The 25,438-nt window shown below is 48.5% G+C and overlaps 13 protein-coding genes across 13 annotated transcripts; 9 read left to right on the top strand and 4 right to left on the bottom strand.

The window, feature by feature from the left end:
• Window positions 1-709: 709 nt before the first annotated feature.
• FVEG_04352 (hypothetical protein) lies at window positions 710-2,075 on the top strand (the record flags this gene model as incomplete). The annotated part of the gene is made up of 2 exons (XM_018892146.1): window positions 710-1,853; window positions 1,966-2,075. 2 exons carry the CDS (start codon window positions 710-712, stop codon window positions 2,073-2,075), a joined length of 1,254 nt encoding a protein of 417 aa, XP_018748779.1.
• Window positions 2,076-4,194: 2,119 nt separating this feature from the next.
• FVEG_04351 (hypothetical protein) lies at window positions 4,195-5,936 on the bottom strand (the record flags this gene model as incomplete). Its single annotated transcript, XM_018892145.1, has 3 exons — window positions 4,195-4,281; window positions 4,342-4,932; window positions 4,992-5,936. The coding sequence occupies 3 exons, from the start codon at window positions 5,934-5,936 to the stop codon at window positions 4,195-4,197; spliced, it is 1,623 nt and encodes a 540-aa protein (XP_018748778.1).
• A 637-nt stretch (window positions 5,937-6,573) lies between these two features.
• On the top strand, window positions 6,574-8,269 carry FVEG_04350 (hypothetical protein; the record flags this gene model as incomplete). Its single annotated transcript, XM_018892144.1, has 2 exons — window positions 6,574-8,020; window positions 8,058-8,269. 2 exons carry the CDS (start codon window positions 6,574-6,576, stop codon window positions 8,267-8,269), a joined length of 1,659 nt encoding a protein of 552 aa, XP_018748777.1.
• A 585-nt stretch (window positions 8,270-8,854) lies between these two features.
• On the top strand, window positions 8,855-9,052 carry FVEG_15454 (hypothetical protein; the record flags this gene model as incomplete). The annotated part of the gene is made up of 1 exon (XM_018904581.1): window positions 8,855-9,052. The coding sequence occupies one exon, from the start codon at window positions 8,855-8,857 to the stop codon at window positions 9,050-9,052; it is 198 nt and encodes a 65-aa protein (XP_018748776.1).
• A 143-nt stretch (window positions 9,053-9,195) lies between these two features.
• FVEG_04349 (hypothetical protein) lies at window positions 9,196-11,226 on the top strand (the record flags this gene model as incomplete). Its single annotated transcript, XM_018892143.1, has 2 exons — window positions 9,196-10,737; window positions 10,837-11,226. The coding sequence occupies 2 exons, from the start codon at window positions 9,196-9,198 to the stop codon at window positions 11,224-11,226; spliced, it is 1,932 nt and encodes a 643-aa protein (XP_018748775.1).
• Window positions 11,227-11,529: 303 nt separating this feature from the next.
• On the bottom strand, window positions 11,530-12,754 carry FVEG_04348 (hypothetical protein; the record flags this gene model as incomplete). The annotated part of the gene is made up of 2 exons (XM_018892142.1): window positions 11,530-11,855; window positions 11,923-12,754. The coding sequence occupies 2 exons, from the start codon at window positions 12,752-12,754 to the stop codon at window positions 11,530-11,532; spliced, it is 1,158 nt and encodes a 385-aa protein (XP_018748774.1).
• A 924-nt stretch (window positions 12,755-13,678) lies between these two features.
• Window positions 13,679-15,039, top strand: FVEG_04347 (hypothetical protein; the record flags this gene model as incomplete). The annotated part of the gene is made up of 5 exons (XM_018892141.1): window positions 13,679-14,007; window positions 14,063-14,186; window positions 14,240-14,481; window positions 14,542-14,803; window positions 14,881-15,039. The coding sequence occupies 5 exons, from the start codon at window positions 13,679-13,681 to the stop codon at window positions 15,037-15,039; spliced, it is 1,116 nt and encodes a 371-aa protein (XP_018748773.1).
• A 393-nt stretch (window positions 15,040-15,432) lies between these two features.
• Window positions 15,433-17,049, bottom strand: FVEG_04346 (hypothetical protein; the record flags this gene model as incomplete). Its single annotated transcript, XM_018892140.1, has 4 exons — window positions 15,433-16,332; window positions 16,386-16,819; window positions 16,870-16,939; window positions 16,993-17,049. 4 exons carry the CDS (start codon window positions 17,047-17,049, stop codon window positions 15,433-15,435), a joined length of 1,461 nt encoding a protein of 486 aa, XP_018748772.1.
• A 727-nt stretch (window positions 17,050-17,776) lies between these two features.
• On the bottom strand, window positions 17,777-19,465 carry FVEG_04345 (hypothetical protein; the record flags this gene model as incomplete). Its single annotated transcript, XM_018892139.1, has 2 exons — window positions 17,777-18,504; window positions 18,553-19,465. 2 exons carry the CDS (start codon window positions 19,463-19,465, stop codon window positions 17,777-17,779), a joined length of 1,641 nt encoding a protein of 546 aa, XP_018748771.1.
• Window positions 19,466-19,914: 449 nt separating this feature from the next.
• Window positions 19,915-21,403, top strand: FVEG_04344 (hypothetical protein). The gene is made up of 4 exons (XM_018892138.1): window positions 19,915-20,675; window positions 20,728-20,782; window positions 20,832-21,025; window positions 21,078-21,403. Exons 1-4 carry the CDS (start codon window positions 20,027-20,029, stop codon window positions 21,203-21,205), a joined length of 1,026 nt encoding a protein of 341 aa, XP_018748770.1. The 5' UTR covers window positions 19,915-20,026; the 3' UTR covers window positions 21,206-21,403.
• Window positions 21,404-21,445: 42 nt separating this feature from the next.
• Window positions 21,446-22,678, top strand: FVEG_04343 (alcohol dehydrogenase; the record flags this gene model as incomplete). The annotated part of the gene is made up of 4 exons (XM_018892137.1): window positions 21,446-21,573; window positions 21,619-21,695; window positions 21,748-21,873; window positions 21,921-22,678. 4 exons carry the CDS (start codon window positions 21,446-21,448, stop codon window positions 22,676-22,678), a joined length of 1,089 nt encoding a protein of 362 aa, XP_018748769.1.
• Window positions 22,679-23,616: 938 nt separating this feature from the next.
• FVEG_04342 (hypothetical protein) lies at window positions 23,617-24,493 on the top strand (the record flags this gene model as incomplete). Its single annotated transcript, XM_018892136.1, has 2 exons — window positions 23,617-23,921; window positions 23,977-24,493. The coding sequence occupies 2 exons, from the start codon at window positions 23,617-23,619 to the stop codon at window positions 24,491-24,493; spliced, it is 822 nt and encodes a 273-aa protein (XP_018748768.1).
• Window positions 24,494-24,817: 324 nt separating this feature from the next.
• Window positions 24,818-25,339, top strand: FVEG_15453 (hypothetical protein; the record flags this gene model as incomplete). The annotated part of the gene is made up of 1 exon (XM_018904580.1): window positions 24,818-25,339. One exon carries the CDS (start codon window positions 24,818-24,820, stop codon window positions 25,337-25,339), a length of 522 nt encoding a protein of 173 aa, XP_018748767.1.
• Window positions 25,340-25,438: the final 99 nt, after the last annotated feature.

Genomic DNA, 25,438 nt, shown 5'->3' with positions numbered 1-25,438 from the left:
GCCTAATTTGACTAAATAATGAGCAGGTGGTCTATATCACAGCGCCCTCCACAACCGAGCCCCGGTTGTCTGTACATTGCTGTTGGAAAACACCGTTGACGTATTCCGCCACAATGATAATCACAAGATCACGGATAACTTCGGACTGGAGATTGTCACAGATGTACTGCCTGATGGCTATCCGAGTTTCAAGCTGTCTCGTAGAGATATTCAGACCATGCTTCAGACAGCGGAGAAACTTGCATCCTATAATAAGGAGGTCTTAAATGCGTCTCACGTAGAACGAGCGGCGCAAATTTTAAGACTCCCCAGATTTGACTTTGAACAGACTTTTGATGAAGACTGAGGAAAGTTCTTAAAATTAAATACCTACATTTTTGCTTGCAGGCAGAGACGTTGAACCCCAGAAACATTCCTTAAAGATTACAAAGATCCTCCAAAATGGCTAAAGTAATTCTTTGTCTTTGTCTCGATCTTATTCAGTAAAGTGCTTTTAGCTCTTATAGTCATTTAAGCATAATCACCGTGTTGATTGCATATTAACTACGTCCTATCTCTTGTAGCCGATATGCAGTGCTCGGTCATATCACCAAGTTAAAGAACAACGCTGACCCCGCACCACGCCCTGTCCTCCCAGCGCTTCCTCTTGCCCTGCACCAGATCGCTTCTATACACTGAAAATTTCACTTAGCTATCCTTTAACAACGGAATGAGACTCATCAACACCCACACCAGAGACTTTGAGGAGTTCTACGGAAGCAAAGTTCCAAAGTATGCAATTCTTTCACATACTTGGGGGCAAGAGGAGGTTACATTCCAGGATTGGGCAGACCCAACATCGGTGACCCAGAAGTCAGGATTTACCAAGATTATTGAGGCCTGTGAGCAAGCCAGAATCGACGACTACTCCTACATATGGGTTGATACCAATTGCATCAATAAAAACAGCTCAGCTGAGCTTACAGAGGCTATCAACTCCATGTTCGCCTGGTACTCCAAGGCGGATATTTGTTACGCCTATCTTTCAGATGTTCCGACTCTCAAGCCGTTGTCATATGCGAAGGAGTTCCGGCAGAGTCGCTGGTTCAAGAGGGGATGGACACTTCAAGAGCTCCTTGCCCCTGACTGTGTGGTCTTCTATGCAGCTGACTGGTCACGAATTGGGACCAGATCTAGTCTCGTTTGCGACATTGCCGAGGCCACAGGCATAGGTATCAGATATCTTAGGCCTCATCAAAAGACGGTCATCGCCACTCAACAAGACTGGTCACAAGTTCGAAGTCAGGTATGCCATGAAGCATCGGTGGCTGAAAGGATGTCTTGGTTGTCCCGCCGTGAAACAACCAGGGTTGAAGACATGGCCTACTGCATGCTGGGCATATTTGGTATTCATATGCCTCTCGTATATGGTGAAGGGCCTAGAGCCTTCTTCCGCCTTCAAGAGCAGATTCTGAAAACATCAGACGATCAATCACTCTTCTGCTGGTCATGGGCCATGAGCGAAAACCAGGGCAGTCTTCTTGCCCCTAGGCCACATAGCTTCCTGGATGCCTCGCCCTATCAACGTCATAGACACCCTGTCAAGCCATCTCCCTACGCTATTGCTAACTCGGGTCTCTCTATTCGGCTTCCTCTGATTCAATGCTGGTCCTCATACATTGCCATTCTCAATGTCGAACTTAGAGCGAAGAACAATGTTGGATCGAGGAGCAATGTTGGAATAGCTTTGCAAGAAGATGCCCTTACTGGTGTCTTTACTCGAGCCTCCTACCCAGATGTCCCCATTCCCCTAGCCCCTGGAATGTGCTACAAGGGCTCGCCACTTACAGACATGTTCACCCCAGCACAACATGGTGACTCAGAGAGCACGAGAACGTCATCGCTCACCATCCAAACGCAATGTAAAACCGGTGCATTGCTATCTTTCGGTGGCTTTGGCCGCCACTCTGACAGATCTAGTTTCAGTACCATTCAAACCTTTCCACCAGACCGGTTTTCCCGGGATGACAGCATACTCGTCATATGCCCTATGGTATATTGCGAGGAACCTGGTCCCAACTGGCTTCGAAGAATGACTCAAACGAGTGGAGGCTTCGCCGGAGCCACGATTGTTAAGTTTACCATGACACAAGGAGGGACAGAGATGATTGTTTTCGCCGTCACTACTACAAAGAGGGATTCTTATCTTATACCTCAGTGGCACTACTGTGAGCTCGGATGCTTTCTATCAAAATCCGAGATAAGTGGTCTCAGTATGGGGAAGCCTCTTTCTCAAGAGGCTTTTCAAACTTTTGAAAAGATACTAAGCAATCCTGATTATGCCACTAAGAAAAATGTTAATGGCCCAGAAGGTCGAATATCTGTTCAACAAGCAGAATGTGGCATTACAACTACTAATTCATCTATGTTGATGCATTTCATCCTCTGGAGGAACACGAATGTAGAACTTGGATAATTCCAATTTCTTTTACATCATCTAAGATGGTCTGGAACCTTTCGCTGCAATTTTCATGTGGGTCTTAACATGCCAGGGCCTTGGTTGCTTTCGTCCAGGTATCGCCGCCTGTCGTTGCAACTAGACTCCAAGGCCGGCCAAGGAGTCATCATTTAGGTTCATATCATATTAGACTTATGCTGTAGCCATTGGTCAGTCATCGTGGTACCGATATAGATCTAAACCTTTCCTTCACAACGTCACAACCTTTGCCCCTGATGTTGAATATAGAACCAGGGTTGAGCCACGGTGTAGGAACCGAGTGGGGTCCACCGAGCTTCAAAATCACGGGAACTTTCTTGCAAAGTAGAATTCCTGCGGTTAAAGTCAGGGCCGCCAAAGAGAGGGACTAGAAAATCCGATAGATTCAGCCAATGGATCGAGAAGCTATCAATAGAAAGATGTAGATGTTTGATAAGAAGAGGTGGTTGTTAGTCGATGACATCGAGATGAAATTACGGACGAAGTAGTAGCAGCATGGGAAGCGACCGTGTCGGCCGCAAGGAAAGATAAGCTTCCCGTCTTCACTCTAGCGGAAGCATATTGTCAGATTGTGCGCGTGAGAAATAGAGAAGTAGAGCCTGTGGCTGTGTTGTCGTCCGTTACTTCATCACTCATCGCTATTGCCCTCTTTGAACGTGTCCATAACAGCATCAACGAGTGACGCAGATAAGGGCACAACCCAAATAATCGGTACTGAAGAAGTCACCAATATTCTAAAGGCGCATTCTCATTCTCGCCGGAAGCAATACAGACGTTGATCAGTTGTTCCGATGGTGAGAAGTTAGCGAGATGAAACTATCCTGTTCTTTCCCATAGACAAAGACAGAATGGACGGGGCCTTATCATCTTACCGAACATCCGGTACCTGGCAGCAGTACAGTACAAACTATTGCATATACCTCATACCGGCACAGATCATACCCACCGGAGTTAGGCCTGTGGCTGTATGTGGGATATTATGTTCTCCGCAGACTCAAGTATCCTGGCCATGGCCACGTCAAAGTCCAGAAACCGTGACACAAACGAGCTCCGAGATCCTTCTGGACGACTTTCCATCCATAATATCGATAGATCCAAGATGTATAGAATCTCTAGATCGCCAAAAATACCTTTTCGAATTTTGCATATTTCTACAGAATCGAATCTGCTCGTTATACGCATAGAGGATATAACTGTCCAAACTGTCCTCCCCCTTTCGCTATGTCTCCTAGAGGTACCGCCTTTGGCAGCAGTCACAACAGATAGTCTATTAACATTCTAACCCATATCTAAGAAAATCAGTCCGGGGAGCCTTAGATTTACCTAATCCTTATATGAATTATTATAAAGTGGTAAGATCTCTCCTAAGTCTCTTTTACATTGAGATGAGACCAATGTTTCCTCACGCTACCTTAAAAAAACAAACCCCCCTGTTGGATTTTAACTTGAGTAGCAAAGTTCGTGATAGGGAGCTTCCTAGATATGCCAGTCAGAAAAAGAGCTCATGTCCACCAATTGCGACTTACTTTGTCAACAAAAAGTAGAGCCAGCCCATTGCCTTTTTCCCAGCCAAAAAAGCTCCTTATTAATCCATTAGCATAGTTCTGGAATCTCACTTACAGTATCAGACTGCACTTACCTGCCGATGACTCCTTGTCTAAGTAGACTCCTAACACCTGTTAGTTTATGCTATGCACGGTATCAGGAGCGAAGTCTACTTACGAAGCTGTCGCACGGGGGCAGACTTGGCCATTCTCGGCTGGTGGGATATCCCAATTGGCACATGTCTCGCTGGTAACAAGCAACTGTAGTTGTAACTTAGTATACAGATACCATAGAGGGGAAATAGACTACGGGGAACCCACAAATGTAGAGTTAGACTTGTAATTTGGTTGCGGGCCCCGTATATCGGGGTATATGCCAAAGCCCACGCTGAGCCCAAAAGTGAGATTATGCCCGATTTGGATGCTGCTGCCTTTCTCGCCTCCATCTCCGTAAATAATGGTATCCTTTAATAAAGTCTCCATCTCGGTTTCCTTGTGGTGCCTTCTCAGACTGTGCATCTCGTCTGGAGATAGAACGTGAGGAAACATGGCTGGAAATTCGCCCAAGTCAGTCTTGACTCCTGTAGTCAGGCGTCCGTTCAAGATCGCCGGCGCCATGTGACCAAGTACGGTGGATGGAGGCTTATCAATGTGAGACGTCGCCAACCATGTTTGCCGAATGGTGAAGGGAGTGAGGCTCATGTAACCCCAGAAAGCCCCGGCGTTAATTGTGTGTCTTTGGAAAGCTTCCCAGTGTTCCTCGCCCTTGGCAGGGTTGTCCTTTCCGGCCATGCTGATATTGAGATGACCCGATCCGTTAATTCCAAAGGTCAAATCCGTCTGGCCAGTGACTTGGATGTAGCCACTCGCTTCTTTGATGTCAACGTTCGAAGTGCCTCTTGCTGAGGTTGCCTACAGCACCCTGTCAACGAGATCGAAATGGGAATAGGTAGGACAAGCGCAATACTTACAATGACTGTAACAGCATAGTACATGTTGGCATCGACCTTACCCTCGACGAAAGCTGCGATGCCTTCACCATGGTGCTTATCCGCTAAGGAGGAGTTCCCGGCAGCTTGCCTAAAGACCGGTGTACTTAAATCCTTCTTGACTTTTAGCGAGTTCTCACCAGAATGGTAGTGGAACCTGTCTCCTTTCTGTAACGTCTTCTTCCAGTCAGTGTTGATACGCGAAACATATCTGCGCTCGAGGTCACGCTTCTTGACACCGAGATAGTCGACAAGACCGTCCCAGTGTCCTTTAACGTTCGTCATATCCATTCGTATGGCTACTTTCGCGTCAGCTCGCCGCTCGTGCTTGTTGAAGTCAAAGGAGAACTCGTAGATCGGTGACGTGGGGGTGTATCGCTTGGCCAGGTGGTCTGGCACAGTCTGGTCTTCAGCAAGCTCCAGGGAAATTGCTCGAGCAAACGAATTTGGTGCACACTCCTCTGGCATCTCTACCAGAGTGCCTTCAACTCCACGCTCTCTCACCCTAAAGCAACCATCGACATCCTGACTTGTACAGACGACTCTAGCTTTCTGGGTTTGGTTGACGGGTTGGTCGAGTACACCAGCGGGGCAGTCAATGAAGACAAAAGGATCTGGTTGGCCATATCTTTTCTGGAGTTGGACCAATCCATGAGACTCCCCAACAGCGAGAAGAATGCCGGATCCCGAACTGACTGGGTCTAACGCGCCAGACTTGGAGTCGGCTCCAACGGTAATGAGGCCATAGTGCAGATCGGAAGTATCTGAGGGAATGTGCCTCTCAGGGAAGAGCGTCTTGAGATTGACGGGAACTGACTGTTCCCGCGTTGTAGCGCCTATGCCAGTGGCAAAGGCTGGTGTGAAAAGGGGGGGAATAATTAATACACAAGTCAAGAGTGACATGATCATCTTCATGGAGTGAGTCATAATGCTTGGTCGGAAACAGTGAGATTCCGGCTGGCTCGGTATCGGCCCATGCAGGCTCTTATTTATGCTTGTTGGAGGCTGCCATCAGGATATTTAGCTTTTCCCGACAAAAGCTTGAGCTTGGGTTCAATGAGTATCTAGCCTGTATGTGTTGATAAGTCCTCATTTAAACCTCAACCTTGAGACAGGAGGCCATACGTACGTTGACATTCATTCTTTGCCTTTGTGTGGTGGAGCCGAAGTCTCTTTTGAACTTTGAACCTTAGCCCAGCAGCTCTTCACTTGAGCTCTGGCTCACAGCTTATTTGCAGTTTATACTTGTGGCTGAAACCTTGTGTCACTGCCCATTAAGCACAGCCCCTTACAGCCTCGCTGAGTTGGATGTGGAAATATAAACTCTCAGCCAAAAGTTTGAACAGCGACTGGCAGCCTCAAAATTAGTCAGCGTCATGTATAAAGAAAGCATGAAGGACCCCCCAACGCAGGTTCCATTGACTTTTTCTACCACGGAGGGTTTTGTGACATCGTGACAACACCTCACTGGACAAACAAACACGCCCCTCTGTAAATTCTTATCTATCCTACTTGGGTTCTGGGAATACATTCTTTGCATGCTGGCTTATTTTCAATTGCAACCATGAGCTTGGCCGAAGTTGCAAGTCCCTCGGCTGCACTTCAAGGACTTCCAAATGAACTGCTTGGCTCTATTTGCTCCCTACTTTGCAATCTCGACGTCAAGAGCTTACGTCTTACTTGTCGAGCCTTGAGAGACAAGTCGTATCTGCGATTTGACCGCATTTTTATCTCTGCCAATCCACGGGATGTCGATGTCTTTCTCGCAGTCGCCAACCATGACATTTTCCGTCATCGCGTGAAAGAGATTATATGGGATGATACCTTGTTGAGAAAAATTCCCATTACAGACGACTATGGCTCTTGTGGCTATAGCGAGGATGAGAGTGACTCTGATGCCAGTGACGAGGATGAGAGTGATGATTCTGATGCCTGTCCTGAGAATGAGGACAAGGAACAGATCTCGAGGTCTTTTGTTCGTCTTTGCAAAGACAGCATCTTTCTCACCGAGGGCAGATTGAAGTACAGGGATTGGTACCAGAGCGACAATGAAGCGCACATTGGCAGCCTGAACGAAGTGCAGAATCAGCATGATAACCTGATGCCCACTCGAGACTCACTGGCGTATTATACAGATCTCCTACATCAGCAAAGTGAGCTGTTGTCATCGAACGCAGATGAGGAGGCTTTTCGGTATGCCATTCAACGTTTCACACAGCTCACCAAGGTCACCATAACACCGGCGGCACATGGATTTCTTTTTATGCCACTCTATGAGACACCAATGATCCGAGCATTTCCATCTGGATTTGTATACCCCATTCCTCGCGCCTGGCCACGTGACGGCATTCTCCGAGGATGTCCTGAGGATTGCCCTGAAGGATGGGAAAATGACGAAGAGAGGAAACAGTGGCGCGGACTCTGCATGGTTTCAAAGGCTCTAGACGATTATGCAGACAAGGTTCAAATCTCTGAGCTTGTGGTGGATGGCCACAAGCTCCCCACTGGGATTGACTACACTCTCTTCGACAAGCCAAATGCAGAGTATAATAGTCTGTGCAGGATTGTGGCACGGCCAGGATTCAAACGCCTTGTTCTCTCGCTAACAAATGGGTACCGCGCGATGAATTTTCCCGGTTCCGAAGATTTGGGTATCTATAGGAACGGCAGGATATCCAATCTTCTAGCAAAAGCAACCGACTTGGAGGAAGTTACCTTGCAGATCAATGATGAATTAGGTTCTTGGTGTTGCGATATGCAAGACTTCATATCGCTCTATGATATCTTTCCTGTCGACATTTTCTCAGCTGGAAAACTAAGACACTTTGGGCTTTGCGGGTTGTCAGTCAAACAGGATGATCTCATTTCTTTTCTCGGCAACCTCCCGTCAACACTAAGATCTGTCGAACTCAGCTTTCTCGCCTTGGTTAGGGGTCACGGAACCCACGCTACCATGTTGGCTGAAGTTCGCGACAAATTAGGCTGGAGGCATCGACCTGTCAATGAAAAAGGTCAGCATTTCCATGATGCTCAATGTACGCTCCGAAGGGCGCTACGTATGCCTTGACAAGGAGGTTCACGAATACATCTATGGCGATGGCCCAATGCCCTTTATCGCTAGCGAGAGGTGGGAAGTGGCTCACTTTACATGGGGCACCGGCATTATCTATGATGAGTTTGATCCTGGCTTTGCGGTACCCTACGAAGATCATCCAATGCGTCGCGAGAGACAGCTCGTTTCTGGTAGTACAGCAGTTTAATAGAAATAAATCCCTGTTTGCCTTTGGCGATCTACATAAACTCTGCTTGTAATGTCTTGATGATAGGTCTCATCTGTAAAATCTGTTTTTTAGGTCAGTTGTTTACGAGCCAGTCGGAAGAATAGATGGCCGAGTACGATGGTTCAAATTCAAAGTATTTTTCATGCTCCAGACGTATTTATTTGTGTCCCTTGTCTTTGTGCGTTGAGGCTAATACCTCTGCTAAACTCTCATCACATAATATTCCATGGAATCTTACTCAGTGTACACAGAAAACACTCGTAAGTTAGATATGCTATTCGCGGATGAGACTTGTGGCTGGGAGCTTAAATCATCACAGGGAACTTAGTTCTTGGTTTTTTCCCCCGCACTTCGGGAGTCCACATCCCCCACGCTCGATTCCTGTTCCCGTAGTCCAATCAGGGGGGCCATGAAACTCAAAAAGATCCTCTCCTCTCGATCCTAATTTTGCTCTTGGTTAAATTCTCTGTCCATAGTCAGCAGGTTAAATGGCCCACCAGAGCGATAAGCACGTCTGCCTTGTATGCAGCAAATCTTATGAAAGACCGGACCACCTTCGGCGCCATGTCCAATCTCACCAAAATCACCGACAATTTCGCTGTCGCCTCTGCCCGAAGGGTTTTAATCGGACTGATTTACTTCAACGGCATGAGTCGGCTCATGCTCGAGCCCTGGATAGACCCTACGGCCCGAGACGACTTGATCGTGCTTCACAGGCCTGCATGGCTTGTGTACGAGCGAAAGCGAAATGCAGTGACTTGAAGCCTTGTTCGCGGTGTCAAGCAAAGGGTATAGGATGTTCGGATCCTAGTTTTGGCTTGACCTTCGTCATTCCGAAGTCTCAAGAGATACAGAGCAGTTCATCGGAAGCCAGTCAAGAGTCTAGAACTTTGGATCAACAAGTAATGACGGGACATGAAGACCGGGATGGGACTGTCAACGATACAGGTATCGAGTCACACTGCGCTGATGTTGGATATATATGCCCAGTCTCATCAATTTTTGAGGACATGGACTTTTCATGGTTCGATTCTGGACTTTTGGATCTTACTATGGGCACACCCGGTGACATGGCCAGTTCTGAGGCCACAGTAGCTGCCCATAATAAAACCGGCGAGAATGAAGGTACCACGCTAACTAACAATGGCTCCCATGGTCCTTCATTTAGGAGCCGGTCAGAAGCTTACCAGCTATGTGCCTGGACATCATGGCAACCTTCTAGGTTTCAGCATTCCTTCCATGGCCAGGACGTCATCAACCTAGGCCCAGGCAGCAGGAGAGAGAGAACTACTCTGTTGATGAAATCCTCGACAGGACGAATGATCGGTAGCACTCTGGACGATGCATGCAGGGATCGCCTGTTGGTATTGGTGACTGCGATGAAGATATCTCACTTCTCCATACACTCGTTTCCACCCGCCGAGTTACTAAACAACCTTGTGCGATTCTTCTTCATCCAGGAGAGCGCATCTCTAGCACCGAGCATCCACGCAGGCACATTCTCGTGTTATCACGCGCGGCCGGAATTACTCCTTGGAATCATCGCCGCTAGTGCAGTTATCGTTCCTGAGCGTCGGATCCAGGTGACAAGACTCGTCATGCACGAGATCCTTCGCAGAGCGACGGGACAGCTATACGAGAGTGATAATAGCACCACGAGAGATCTGCAGGCCCTCCAGGCATACTTGAGGGCCCTGGAAGTCGGAGCCTGGAGCGGGCTTAGGCGGAAAACTGAGATTGCGTGCAGCTTTATGCAGCCGGGATATACTATGCTGTTCCAGGCTGGGGCCTTCTCCTCGCCACCTCAGCCAGACTTGGCTAGACATCTTGAACATGGGGCTGAGGAGCTTGATGCTGTCTGGAAATCCTGGGCGATGAAGGAGTCACTGAAGCGTCTGGCAATCCGCGCTTTCATCCATGACTCTCAGGTATCAATGGCTTATTTCCAGGCACCGGCGATTAGCTATGCCGAGTTAAACATGGCAGTTCCATACCCGCCCAACGTATGGTTTGCAGAGAGTCCCGAAGAATGGAGACGAGAGTTCTTGTTTTGTAATAGTGGATCGCGACGGCTGCTACTGACCGAGATTCTGGCCGATGTCACAGTCCTCGAAACATGCCGTGGACGGACTGATCTACACCTCTGTTGCTTTGCCACTATTTACGCGATTGCCAATCAGGTATGGGACCTCCAGCAACAATTCGCACTCCTCTTCTCGGCCCCCGAAGCCAAAAGACGCCGAATGGATTCATGGTGTATGAGCCGACAACGCGACCTGTACCAAGATCTGATCGCTATCCGTATGTACTGTAAGAGGCATGTCGCACACCATGAGATTCGACTGTTGTTAGAATACGTCATGATGGTCCTTCATGCTCCTATGGCCCATATACAACGCTTTTCTGGTAGAGAAGGAGAAAGCGAGGCGAGGAGAGTAGAGCCCATTGTAGGTGAGTGGAGGCAATCATCGGCTGCTCGAGTTGCAATATGGCACGCGGGCCAAGTCCTCGGAAGGGCTCGCGAGTTTCCGCATACGACCCTGTAGAACTTTTATGCCGTGGCGACGTATCATGCTGCTCTTGCGCTTTGGACTTACAGCATACTTGGTAACAGAAGTCCAACGCGGGCTGAGATTGCGATCTTTGATCACAACGGCCCAACCGATTGCTGTTCCATAATTCCGGTCATCCTAGACGGAGAGGAAAATGACGATATCCGCGCATTCTGGACCCTGGGGTATGGAACGCCGGGCCTCAGCCATAGTGAGCAGCTAGGAGTAGCAGAGACTTTCTGTACACTCGCAGATGCTGCATTAATCATGCGGTTATCGGCCGATACTCTACGTGGTAACCTACTCTCTACAGACCACGCCCCGCCGCTGTTAGTGGGCAACCTGATTAGCCTGATGGAGGACCTGGGCTCGTCGCCTAGTTAATACAGCGCCGGGAGTAGTTCACGCAGTTCTACTACGGGGTAGTCCACTAGTGGAGCCGATGGGCACCTCCACCTTGGCCGGCAATCTAACTGCCCACACGGAAAGTCGCAGCGCTTCGGGAGCCCGGGGGCGAGGGCAAAGCGGAAATGTCAGATTATGGAGATCAATGATGGCAATAAGTCGGAGCGAGACCCTGCTCATGGCGGATAAAGTGTTGACGAGTAACGGTGAATGAGAAAAATATTGATCAAATGTATCAGTCCATGTTGAATATCTGCTATAGCAATCTCACTATAAACCACATCATTCAAATCCGATCTCTCCAGTTGCGTCGTTGACAATGTTCAATGCTAGCCCATGTGCATGCATCAGGCCCATCGCTTCTTCAGCCACTTTATAGCCCCAGTGGTAGTCGCTGTATGTCTGCGCACTCTTAAACTCAAACTCCTTCGAATCGGTGGCCCTCGGAGCCATTTTCTTTGTGTTTTCCATGACCTTGGTGATGCGCGGGAGGCGCAACTCGTCGTATATTTTGAGCCGAGATGCAACATCCTCACTCGAGGCACCGCTCAAGATTATTCTAAGAGCCTCTGCGTCCTCGATGACTTGACAGGCACCTTGGCCTTGATCTGTGAAATGAATATTAGTTGCTGCTCATATAGGGGCATGAGATTATAGGGAATAGAGCAGACATACGTGGACCCATTGCATGTGCTGCATCTCCTACTAGGGCGTAACAATCCTTGACCAATGTCGGTAACGGCACGCGCTGCCGCAGCTGCCAGACTCCCGCACTGGAAGCCATCGACAGGGCAGCGACTATGGAAGGGTGAAAGTCCTTGAACTTTTCTACCATGTCTTGCACCTCGACTTCACTACGCCACTGGAGCCGTCGGTCGCTAGTGTCTGGGTAAATGCACACAAAGTTCATCCAATCCCAACTCGAGCAAGGATACACCACGATTCTTCTATCGGGGCCAATCACCATTAGCACCTTTGCACTTTCAGTCAGAACCTGTGTCTGCGGGTTCTTCCTCAGCTCCTCTGTGCGGATCATGCAGCGATATGCAGACAGGCCTTCAGGTGTTGTCTCGAGCTTGCCAAACACTGAGTTGCCACTGGCAGACCGAATCCCATCCGCACCGATGATCAAGTCAGCCTTATAGGACTGTCCGGACTTAAGGAAGACTGAACCCGTTTTCGAGTCGACTCTTTCGACGTGGGCGCCTATCATCAAGCGAGGTGTCGTGCCTAAGCCGTCTTCGGAGAGAGCAGCGCGTTTGAGTTCGGCGTGGACGTCTTTGCGAGAGAAATACCACCATGGCTCGCCGTACTTCTCGGTGACTACACTGATTGGCCATTCCAGGAGGACTGAGAGGTCCTTCCAATGGAGTTCCTGGAACTTTGAGGTGTTAGCAGATTGAACGGTAAAACAGTGAAAGGGGCTAGATTCTGTTCCAACCTTTTCAGCCTCAACATAATGGGCGAGATACTTATCGAAACCTGCGCGTGCGAAGCTTCTTCTCATGACCCTGGTCGCATTGATGGAGAGGGTAATGGCGGCACCCAGCTCCTCGTTGGATGATGAAGATTCAAGAACCAGAACGTCGTGCTCTTCACGCAAGAGCAGTGCTGCTGCGAAACCAGCGATCCCTCCTCAACAGATAACAATCTTGAGTGGAGCAGGCTTCTCGTTCTCGATTTGATTGTCCATGGTCTGACTTACAAGTCCTTTGACTAAGGCCCTGATGTGTATATATGTCTGTACTGAGTACCTGGTCTTGGTGCGATTGTGAGTTCCTAGCATAGAGCCTTCAGTCTTCCGCTAAATACCCCAATCCGTAATGTGAGCACCATGATATACAACATGGACATCCGCCATGTCCGGCCACTTACAGAGCCCCCACCTATCCGATCTTTGTGGGGGTGTCCACCTCCCCTCACTTCCGGACCGGCACGGAAGTGAGGGGGATACACCAAATTGCTATCTAGCTCCCGGAGCATAGTGGGGAGTGAGTGAATGATCAAGATGACTATGGCCACTTTTGCAGAGCACTAATAAATAATGCCAATGTCATTTAAGAGTTGACGTCTCAAAACAATTCAAGTCTGCTATATCCGCCTTCCAGAAGTTCTCTCAGAACATCATCAACAATGAATTATTCTACTATTTCAAGCCTTGACTTACACGCCTACACCCATCATTTGTACAAGTGGCTTAGAGTCTTTGCAACTTTGGCTCTGGCTATCGTGCTTTTTAAATTGATCGAATTCCTCTGCCGAGTTACTTATCGTCTATATCTCAGTCCCCTGTGCAAATTCCCTGGCCCTCGGCTCGCCGCCTCCAGCAAGGCATGGGAGATCTACCATTCATTAACAAGTGAGTAACTCGCAGATTTCCAAGCTGTTCTAACATCTGCATTGAGATGACCGATTTCGCGCTATTCATGAAATGCACGAGAAGTACGGCAACGTTGTGCGCATTGGACCAAATCAGGTGTCTGTAGCTTCACCTGAAGCTTTCCACCACGTGTTCGTCACAAGGTGCAGCAGCTTTCTGAAAACGGACTTCTATGCGACTATCCAGCCGGGCATTGGGCCAAATTATGCCGGTCTATTCAACTACATCAATCATAAACAAGCGATGGCGGAACGTCGCGATCTGCAGCCCCTGTTTTCACCGGGTAGCCTAAAGCACTATGAAGCAAGGTTTGACGAGCAACTTGATATCTTGATGGAGGTCGCTAAGCAAAGAGAGAAGGTCGATCTATTTGGACTCTTGTAAGATAGCTAATCTCTTGCTTCCCAAGCTACATGATTCTGACGCGTCACACAGCAAGTTTTTCATGTTGGACGTCATCGGAGATCTAGCCCTTAACAAGAGCTTTGGCCAAGTAACATCTGGCAAAGAGCACCAATACGTGATTGACTTCAACAATGCCTTTATGGTTATAGGACTTGTGAGTATTCCAGGAATACACATCCCATCTGCATGATTTGCTAAGACATCCAGCAAAACACGTTTGCGCCAATTATACCCTTGATACCATATCTGCCTTTTAAGAAACTGAAAAACGCGTATTATGGACTTCAGCGAGTCTTTTCTTATTCCCAGGAGCGAGTAGAAGATTATCTCAAGCAGGATATGTCAAAGAAGCAGGGATCGTTGATGTCAGGGTATTTGGACCCGGCGACTGGGGAGCCGAAAGACGGCTACTCAGCTTGGTCTATTGCACTTGCTGGCCACGGTTTCATGTTAGTCAATACTCCAGAGCCCAGTAGTATTGGTGCCTATACTGACTGTCCCGTCACTAGAGTTGCTGGGTCCGAAGCAACTTCTATCACTCTGACATATATCATCTGGATGTTGATCAAACGTCCAGATGTCGATCAGCGTCTACGACAAGAGCTGAGCAGGCTCAGCAAGAATTACTCGAATACTGATTTAGCCAACCTCCCTTATCTAGATGCTGTGATCCGCGAGACTCTTCGTATCTATCCTCCTGCACCTGCACCAATGCCACGAGTGGTGCCGAAGTCGGGTTTTGAATTCGAAGGCGTCTCTTATCCTCCAGGCGTAAGCGAGATTCCTCCATAATGCCTGATAGGTTCCAAAGCATTTGAACCTTATCGACGCTAACGTGCCACAAACAGACCGTCATCTCAGCTCAGCCGTATACCATACACCGTCATGAGGGAGTGTTCGAAGATCCGGATGAATTCAGGCCCGAGCGCTGGCTCGACGTGCCTTCTGAAAAGAAGGACAGGATGTACAGAGCTTTTATCCCATTCTCGGCTGGTCAAAGAGGGTAAGAGCTCACATGTTCCCATGACTGTGGCTTGAAGGGCTTGAAGCGTTACGGCTAACATACTTGATCTACAGATGTATCGGTAGAGGCCTAGCATGGATGCATATTATGAAGTGCATCGCAAGAATTTTGCAGGAATTCCATAGGGTTGAATTGGCGGAGGGGATGACGGACTATGACATGGACTTGATCGAGCGAGGAGCTCTTGCTAAGCCCAGATCAACAAAGATGTGGGTAAATGCTTATGCAAAGGCTATTTAGCCTGGTTTGTATCATGCTACATCCCTGCTACACAACTATCCACTAAATCGTTTATAATGTATCAGTGGTGAGATTGCTTGATAGAAATGAGGGTGCTGGTTTATGATCAATAACTATTCTAGACCTCTCCATTATACTAAAACTCTTCCAATTTGACCAATACTGTCTTGGTCTCCAAGAAGTTATTCAGACTAACTGTAGTTCCCTCCCTTCCAACGCCGCTCGTCTTGTATCCACCAAATGGCATATCCTTCGCCTGAGTGGGACTAGTACAGTTAACACCAACAGTTCCCGCCTCCAACCTCTTTGCAACACGCATCGCCCTGTCGATATTCTTACTATACACCGCAGCATACAAACCAAACTCTGTATCGTTGGCTTTACTTATTGCTTCAGCTTCAGTCTTGAAAGTGTTGATATTGACGACTGGGCCAAAGATTTCTTCCTTCATGATTCGAGCATCTTCTTGGGTCTCGACGAAGATTGTTGGGTGGATGAGATAGCCATTTGGAGTAGCCTCGTGATCCATACCTAGGATACGCTTTCCAGACGATTTTCCCATTTCAATGTATGAACGGACATTGTTGTATTGGATCTCGTCTGCTTGAGGTCCATGGTTGACCTTCTCATCAGTCGGGTCTCCAGCCGCAATGACCTGGAACTTTGTCTTGAACGACTCAATAAAAGTCTCTGCAATGCTCTCGTGGACGTAGATCCTTGAGTTCGCCATGCAAACCTGGCCACTGTTCCATTGGATGGAGTATGCCGTCTCAGCAGCTGCTTTTTCGAGATCAGCGTCGTCGAAGATTATTGCTGGAGACTTTCCGCCCAGCTCTAGGATCACGTTCTTCAGGTTGGACTTTGCAGCGGCCGCTTGGATGAGTCGGCCTGTTGGACCTGATCCGGTGAAGCTGAGGACTCGAACATCCATGTGGCTGGAGAGAATGGCGCCTGATGTTTTGCCGTGGCCTGAGATGATGTTGAAGACGCCTGGTGGGAAGCCAGCCTTTTGGACAAGTTGCGCGACCTTAGCGGACTGATAAATGTTAGCCAGGAATCCAGAATAGTTGGACATGGTTAGATACTTACAGTCAGCGGTGCCTTTTCACTACTCTTCAAAACCACTGTGTTGCCTGCCATCAGCGCAGGAGCTGCCTTGAGAGCAAGGAACAGAACCGGCACATTCCACGGAATAATCGCTGCAGCCACTCCATAAGGCTGTCGAAGGGTAAAGTTCAAATGGCCAGGCATATTCAGACTACTCGTGCCAAGCACCACCGCTCCAGCTTCAGCATAGTAATTGAACGTGTCAGCAGCGGCAAAAGCATCAAAGTATCCCTTGACGGGCCTTCCCATGGAAATGGCTTCGAGGTATGCTAGTTCATGGTGTGACTCGAGGATGAGTGAGGCAAGCTTCTTGAAGTACTGGCCGCGATCTTTGGGGGAGAGTTCAGACCATGCTGGGAAGGCAGCTTTTGCTGCGGCGACGGCGGCGTTGGTGTCGCTTTCACTTGCTTCGTGGACTGTGAAGAGGTGAGCTGGTGACGTATTGGTATATGGTAGAGGTGTATACCTTCAGCTACAACTTGGTGAGTTGATGGAGACTTTAGCTCAAACGTCTTCTTGTCTGATGACTCGACAAACTATACATTGGTCAGGATTGTGTTCGGTACACTGAGTGATGTCTCTTGCGTACCTCTCCGTTGATGAAGAGACGAGTCTCAATCTCACGTGGGGTCTTTGCAGCAGGCATATTTAGATTGTGCGCTGATCTGGGGATGTGAAATTGTGTTCTTTCTCCTCTCAGGTGGACGTCTAATGCTGCATACAATGGCGTACACACTTATAAACTCAACGGCCGGCATTAAGACGCCCCACTTCAATAACAGGTCAAGTGTCCCACTTGGAGGCGTCTGAATAATCCATCGTCCATCGGAAGGATGAGTCCGATGACACCCCCGCAGTTGACGTCCTTCCGATGGAGAGAGGTTGGCATCCTTCTTGTCTAAACCATCCGAGGACATGAGGGGTATGACATATTCCGGTGTCATTGCATATTCGGAGCCTTTTGATCGTAACCTGCAGACTTATCCGAGGTCTCCGCTGATATCACAACTGGGGTTGAGTCGGGTTCAAGGCACGAGCGGACGATCTAAGTCCTTGGATGCATGACACCAACGTGTGATATCTCTGAGACCGGGACGTGTCTATTTCGAATACTACTCTTTTTGATATCGATCTCGAGCGAAGATTAGCCTAAGACGTTTACGTGGCCCACTGTTATGGTTCAAGTGGACATGGTAGTGTTATTGCTTGCGTATGTGGGGTTATAGTTTTGATATGCATCACGCGATTATTACAAGGAAGCTTAACTTTAATAACGATTAATTTTGAGAGCAAGTCCAGTGATCAATAAAACATGCAATACCTCACAACCCTACCGAACAATCCGATCCTCCTCGCAAATGATCAATCGACACTCATATGTTGTCAGCTTCCGACTGCCAGGGCAAAGGCTTCTCAGCCGGTCTCACAGGACCAACATCCCCACCTGGTTGTCGTCTAGCCTGCCATTCCTCTATATCCGACTGGTCCACAAAGTTACCATGAAGTCCAAGACGAAGCTTCATCGGTAAGTGAATCGTAGCCACAGGTCCAGCAGCTAGGTTCTGCGCGTCAAAGATGACTACATCATTGCGCAGGACATCAAGATGGTTCAATAGCGCAACCAACCAGCCTTCACCTTCTCCACCGTTCTTTTTGGGTATGAATGATGGTTCCTGAAATGTAGCGCAGGGACCGGCCCAGAAGATATCTTCCGTCCTCTCATCCCATGTATAGTGAGCCAGACAATTAAAGAGTCCTCCAGCTGGTGAACCGCATTTCGCAGCGTTGTACTCTCGAGACCCATCAATCTTGGCTTGCCAAAAATGGTTGTACTTCTTGGTGACATAGCGATCATCGATACGGGAGAATTCACCACTCGTGTCCCACTCTTCACTAGCCTGTACGCGTGTCCCCGAAGGACTCTTGGGATCAAAGATCCAGCGTTTAGTAGGGCTGTTCAAGCGGTTCCGCTTTGCAACGGTACCAGCTGGTGTATCCTCGGGCGGGAAGAAGAAGAACACGTTACCGTCTGCTACCGTGAGGTCAAACACGATGTTGCCATCCTCGTTTTCGTAGCACCCTGCAACATGCCCGTGGAATGCTGACTGCATGTCAGTAAGCACCTTATCCAATTACCGAATTGGCTCACCGTTATCAGACCGGAACCAGATAATGTCCTCGGGCTTTCCATTTCGCCGCGGGACTATGCCGTACCATTGATCTTCTTTTGGATCCCACGCCCAGTGATTTCCGCCCTTTTGGAGACGATCTGGGTTACACTTCAGGGGCGTCATGGGAAGAACGATGTAGTTCTTGCTGATGCCACAATCGTGAATCATACCGCAGAACGGGGCTTCGTACCAAGCCTCCTCGGTCTTGACGCCATCTGCATCGATTGTCCAGACAGCGATCTGGCGCGATCCATCATTGCCATTTCCACCGGCCTCGTAGGCAAAACAGATCATTTCACCCGTTTCAGGATCGAATTTGGGATGAGCAGTCATTGTTGGCGACTGGATCTGTCCTTCAAAGTCATATCGTCCGATGGTTTCCAGAGTGACTGGGTCCATGGCATATGGCGGGCCATCTTCTTTGGAGGCCAGAAGCATTCCTCTCCAGAAGGTGATGTTGGTGTTGGCAGAAGTTCTGATAACTGACTTGACTAGCTCTGAATCCGTGAAGGGATTGCGGTACCTTCCAAACAGACTTCTCCTCTCCTTTGTCTCTGCCAGGAATCTGTCTGTTCTGACATATCGCTGCTTGTAATCTGCATGGCCATTTTGGATGCGAATGGCAGTAATATTGCCGTCTCCGTTGAAGTGGATGTCATCTTCAAAAACGGGAGGGAAGCGATGATCTGGCTGAACTCGGTAAAAAGTACCATTGATCTCGGGTGGAATAGTTCCCGATACTTCGAGATCAAAGATATCGCCCTCCAAGCGAAATGGCTTGTTGAAGCCGCTGAAGGCTCCAGTGTTTGGGTACTTGACTTGGTTGCCGACCTTTTTCCCGTCGACATACCCGGTATCGATAAGCGGTGCGACATCGAAAATGTGGGCCATCGTGGGTTGAGATATGATAAGAGATAGCAGATAACAGATAACAGAAGCCAATGAGCAAGACAAGATGTTTTGACAACAATCCAAAATACGAGCTTCAGCATAGGCCAAATCTTCTAGTTATTTGTCTTGATCTCTATGGATGACTCTGGATTCGTGAGACCAGCATTGGTCATGATCTGGCGTCTCCACTTCTGGACCTCTGTTTCGTACGCTTTAGAGTGGAGCCCTTATCGGAAGCATCTCGCCGATTGCCCCTCACGTTTCATCCATTCCGGCTGCGTCTTCGGCTGAGTACAGGGTAGTTTTATGTGATGAATTATGCAGACGCGAGGAGCAGATGAGCAAAGGTCCAATGAGGAAGTCTACAAAAAGTCTGTTACCTTGATGGTTGCCTTCTATTTAGAAGAGAAAGTAAATGGCTAATTTAATGGACACATTCAGAGCGTAACCTATGAACGTTGTCTAAATTGATTAGCTACCGTCCGCGAGTATTCGTTGTACATCACAACGCAATTTCATCAATGCAGTCGAACCTTTTTTCGACAACTAACTTTACTCATCATGTCAAAGCGAGGCACCATCGCAGTAGAAGAAGCAATTATCACGCCATCGACAAAATGGCTCCTCGAAGAAACCTTTTCAATTCTCAACCCTGGCGACAGCAGTAACAAAGCGCTCGAGGCCCACGCTGCTAAGCTGCTCGACATTCATGACAAGCGCCTCGCAACCATGGATGCCGAAGGCGTTGAGTACATGCTCTTGTCATTGACTGCGCCAGGATGCCAAGGCATAACGAATCCTCAACTCGCAGGAAAAACAGCCAAAGAAGCCAATGACTGGCTGGCATGCGAGGTTGCGAAACGACCAGACAGATTCGGTGGCCTTGCAGCTCTGTCGATGCATGATCCTGAAGAAGCAGCGCAGGAGCTTGAACGCGCAGTCAAACAATTGGGCTTTTTTGGGGCACTTGTCAATGACTATCAGAGCGTCGAGGGAGGATCAGGACGAGAATACTTTGACACTGCCAAGTATGATCCGTTTTGGAAAAAGGTTGAAGAATTGGATGTACCAATTTACTTGCATCCGAGATATGTGTCGATCAAAGACCTTCAGCCTGGGTCACTGTATGGAGATCGGCCTCATCTTCAAGGTGCGGCTGTGCAGTTCCATTTGGATCTTTCATACCATATCTACGCACTTTGCTCATCTGGTGAGTCATCATCGATCGATATCTACCATTTTAAAGACTGACATCACGGAAGGAGTGTTTGACAGATTTCCCTGCGCCAAGATCGTCGCTGGACATCTGGGAGAGAAGTATGACCCTGTTCACTAGCAGTAAACGTTTACTAACGCTGATGGACAGCATCCCTCTGAATCTCTGGAGGGCCAGCCATTGGTATAACAAGCCAAGCAAAAAGGCCACGCGCCCGTCAAAGGAAGACTACGATTACTACTTCAAGCATAATGTCTACATCACGACTTCAGGAAACTTCTTCACTCCTGGCCTGAAGCTCTGCATTGAGACAATTGGGCTTGACAGATGCATGTACTCTATAGGTAAAGACTCACAGTATGAAAGCTGTTACAGAGTGAAGCTAATAAGCGACAGATACACCGTACGACGACATTGAGGAAGCGCAGGCGTGGTGGAGGACTGTGGATTTGGATCATGACGCGAAAGAGCAAGTCGGAAGGACCAACGCCATAAAGCTGTTTAAACTTCCGTTGGAGTATTGAAGGGTTGGGGAGAAGCGGAGATCTTGGGTTTTTTGGGCTATCGCTTCAATGGTTCCGACTCGGCGAGACTTCTCCGGCCTTGTCGGATGGTGCCGAAGGGAAGCTAAGCAGTATCTGTGGAGTATTAAGACAGCATCATATATCGATAGATACAATGACACATGAACGCTATAGTAATAGTCAACTACTAACCTGACTGAATATCTCATCCTGAATTGTTCATACTTATCACAACTTACCATGGCAATCGTTACCAACGCTCCGTCATCCCACCAGGCTGCTGTCTACGACAAACCTGGTGAACTCAGCACCAAGGTGGTAGATATTGAGACTCCCAGCCCATCGGCAGGAGAGGTGCTGGTGAAACTGTAAGTCTCAAACTTCTGATCATGGCCATGAGCTGATAGGAACAGGTCTCATTCCGGGGTCTGTCACTCAGACCTTTCCATCATGAAGAACTCTTGGGGGATGCCGTTTTCGCTTCCTGATAGTAGGTCTTGTTCCGAAGTGGCTGGTGGACTCAGCTGATTCAATTGATGTAGCTCAAATTGGTGGTCATGAAGGTGTTGGGACAGTTGTTCACATTGGAGAGGGTGCAGGTATACACGGCTTCGCGATCGGAGATCGAGTCGGAGTCAAATGGCTGAGGGATATCTGCGGTAGTTGTGGTATGTAACACCTTCTTCACTTACATGATTGACTAACAGACAGCAAGTCTACTGCATCGCTGGAGAGGATGGCCTCTGTGCCAAGCAGTCTGTATCCGGCATGTTCAACCCAGGGACATTCCAACAATACCTCACTGTACCAGCTCGATACCTGACGCCTATTCCCGAGGGTGTGAGCTCTGAAGTAGCTGCACCGATGCTGTGCGCAGGGTTGACTTCGTACGCGGCGTTGCGTAAAGTGACGGCCAGTCCAGGTGATTGGGTTGTTGTTTCGGGTGCCGGAGGAGGTTTGGGACATCTTGTCACGCAGATAGCTGCAAGAGCCTTTGGATATCGCGTTATTGGTATCGATCAGGCAAGCAAGGAAGACGTGGTGAAGGAGAGCGGTGCTGAGGTCTTCATGGATGCTGCGACATCCGGGGAGGAATTGACCTCCCAGATCAAGAAGCTCACTGACAACCTCGGCGCCAGCGTGGTAATCATATGTGCATCCAGCAACGCAGCATACTCTCAAGGCCTTGGACTATTGAGACCTGGAGGGACATTAGTCGGTGTTGGAATGCCCGGAGGCAAACCCGTCGCAATTGCAAGCGCCATGCCTGGACCTATTGTTCAAAAGCAGCTGAAGATTGTCGGATCGATATTGGGGAACCGCCAGGATGCGATTAATGTGCTGAACTTGGCTGCGAGAGGGGTGATTACTGTGCATTACCAGACAAGGAGGCTGAGTGAGTTGACGGAGGTCTTTAGGGAGATGGAAAGTGGGAGGCTTGCGGGAAGGGCTGTTTTGGATCTGCAGAGCTAATGCATGATCCGTCTGGGAGTGAACTTTATTTCTTGTGGAGTCTTCAGCTGCAGTAGAAGGATCCAAGGCAGAACTTGATATGAAACCTGTCAGAGACATATCACAGCAACGGAGTAGTGTTGATACGAAGATTGTGTGAGTGGTGTACACTGCCCAAACTTTGAGTTTATGTACCTGATAGCTTATGCTTATATTGTACGCCTTGACTCATACGCTGCCCAAAGTGACTTTCCATTTAACCAAGGATGGTTGACCTGAGAAGTGAAGTGTTACGTCCCGATAGAAGTGGTTGGATTGCAGATCATAACAAAGATACGCAAGGTTGGGCACGGGATGCTATATTAAACCTCAAGCGAGGACTTTTCAAAAGGGACAACTACCGACAGTCCCCCGATCAAACTTTGTTCAGTATTTGAAACCAGGACAGGATCTACCAATACGAAACAAGATCTATCATAAGCGAGGAAGCTCTGCCGCGAGATCTGCCGAGCGCCGGCCGGAAGTACGGTAGTAGACGATACTCCCGCTTAGTCATGCGCAAACGAAACACTGATCTGCATCTATCTTCCGCTTACCCTTGTTGACGCCGCGCCTCACGATTACGCATTGTGTTTTTTCACACGTCGTATCCAGAGGATTCTGGTCGAGCTGATAGGTCAACGGTGAAACGCTTGCTGACGCTGAAGCGTTTAAAATTAGGAAACGCTTTTGAGGCGAGGCTGGTTACTGTTTGTTGGCACAGAAACTGACTCGGTTTCACTGGGGTTTGGGTCTTTGTTTTGGCTCCAGCCCTTTTTACTGTATAGGGGGCTGGGTTGAGGGATTCTAGTGTCGATATGTAGGGCTCTGATAGATAATAAATATTTGAGTTGGCTCTGGCTTTCCATCGAGTTTACAACCTAAGATCGAACAATTTCTACGTTCACAGAGCTTTTACCATGTCGACCTCCAGTTCACAACCTCCTAGCCCTCCCACAACAGCATGCATCGGTCTATCCGCAACAGCCCTTATTGTTTTCACTATCCTGCTATTCCCAGCGGTATATGTGGCGTATAAACATCGAAAAGTTGGCCAGGCGTGGTTTCCACCATTCATCATCTTTTTTATCTTTCGGATCACTTCAGACATTTATTACCTCTCTCGGCGGAACGAACCTGATATTCCGACTGCATATGCTATGATAGCCGCTGCTGCCAGCACTGCTACTCTATCAGTGGCTATCATTGGCATAATCTACGAAGCGTATGTGAACATCTATGCACCCAGGTGTCTTGGATTGGAATTGATATAGCTCTAGATTGAATTTGCCCCTGTTTCCATACAAACAGCAAAGAAACCGCATAGTAGTCATCGCGATGAACGTAATCTACAACATCGGCACGATCCTAGCAGCGTACGGTGGAATGAGAGATACAACGATGCCGGACAACATCAAGAACGGAGCTGCCGACAAGGCCGGAAACATCATCATGTTCCTCGTGATGATTGGTACTCTGGGGTGGCTATATCCTGCCGGGAAGCATATCTACTATGCTCGGCAAGATGTAAGCTATCGGTCCGCTGAGATACTAATGATGGCTGCTGCGCCTGCGACAGTCCTTCAGTTGATTCGCATGAACTACGACCTCATTTACTCATTTACGCAAATCGCCATGTTGCATCCTACCACGGGTACCTTTGCGATCCGATTTGTCACATTCTCCCTGCAGCTAGTCATAGTTGGGATGATCATTGTTGCTGGCTGGTTCAGCAAAGATGCTGCAGCTATTCGCGCCAGGGTTCTTAAAACAGATAGCACCTCTGAGTTGGTTTGAGGTTTCAGGCCTACAAGAAAGATCATGGTCTAAGGAGCGATACGTCTGACTAAGGAGCTGGCTCCAGTCAGGGCAAACGGCTCCAGTCACTTATGAAGATATCGATAGCAGCAGAGGATAAATGAATTGAAACTTAATTAAATCACGAATAACCATATCAGGATTTTCACAAACCAACGTTTAATTTGGAGAGAAAATAAACTTTAGGCAGAGCTGACTTAGTTCCTAGACCATCGTATTTCCCTCTTGTTTTCGCGACACTGGTCTTTTGTCTGGTGGGTACGACTCCTCCCACTTTGTCAAACATGGTAAGGCACGGCGTCCATGAGCGTCATCATGTCAACGTATAACCCGACCGTCCTGATGGGCGCCGAGGGCACGAGCCTTGACGACCGGAACTTTATGTGGCACAGCACAACGGCCGGGTGGTCTAGGTTCACAGACGATGTCTACGTCCTATCCAGGGGGTGGTTTGCCATGGCGATGCCGTCGACGGTGGTGCTTCTTGACTATGCGGTTGCCAACGTCGCTATCAGGTTTTTCATCAAGGCGCCAGACTTCCTCAACAGCGTCACTGGGATAACGAGGGACTTGCCGTATATCCAGGTCAATCCGCCAGGCGGGAGTGGCGTCAGTAGTTGCGATAGGATTCTGGAGGTGAAGGATGTGAGGGTACGAATTTACGATGTGAGGCCTGAATCAGATGTTGGGAAGATTGCCTTGACGACTAATGTAGTAGCTCTAAGTTGGATTGGAGGAGGACGTACTCGTAATCTCCAGACCAGGATCGAGGCAAGTAGTCTAAAGTTCGCCGAGGAGCATCAAGTTGTAATTGAACTCGAATGAAAGGGATGTTAATGTGCTTAGAGCTCCCTGTTGCTTACAAAGCAGGGTTTCTTAAAAGTTGTAGTTGGAGTTGATGAATCGCATACAATTGCCGCTACT

This window comes from Fusarium verticillioides, chromosome 4 (assembly GCF_000149555.1).
Source record: "Fusarium verticillioides 7600 chromosome 4, whole genome shotgun sequence".
Taxonomy (NCBI): domain Eukaryota; kingdom Fungi; phylum Ascomycota; class Sordariomycetes; order Hypocreales; family Nectriaceae; genus Fusarium; species Fusarium verticillioides.
Note: the sequence above shows the minus strand (reverse complement) of the source record. Positions and strands in the feature narration are given on the sequence as shown.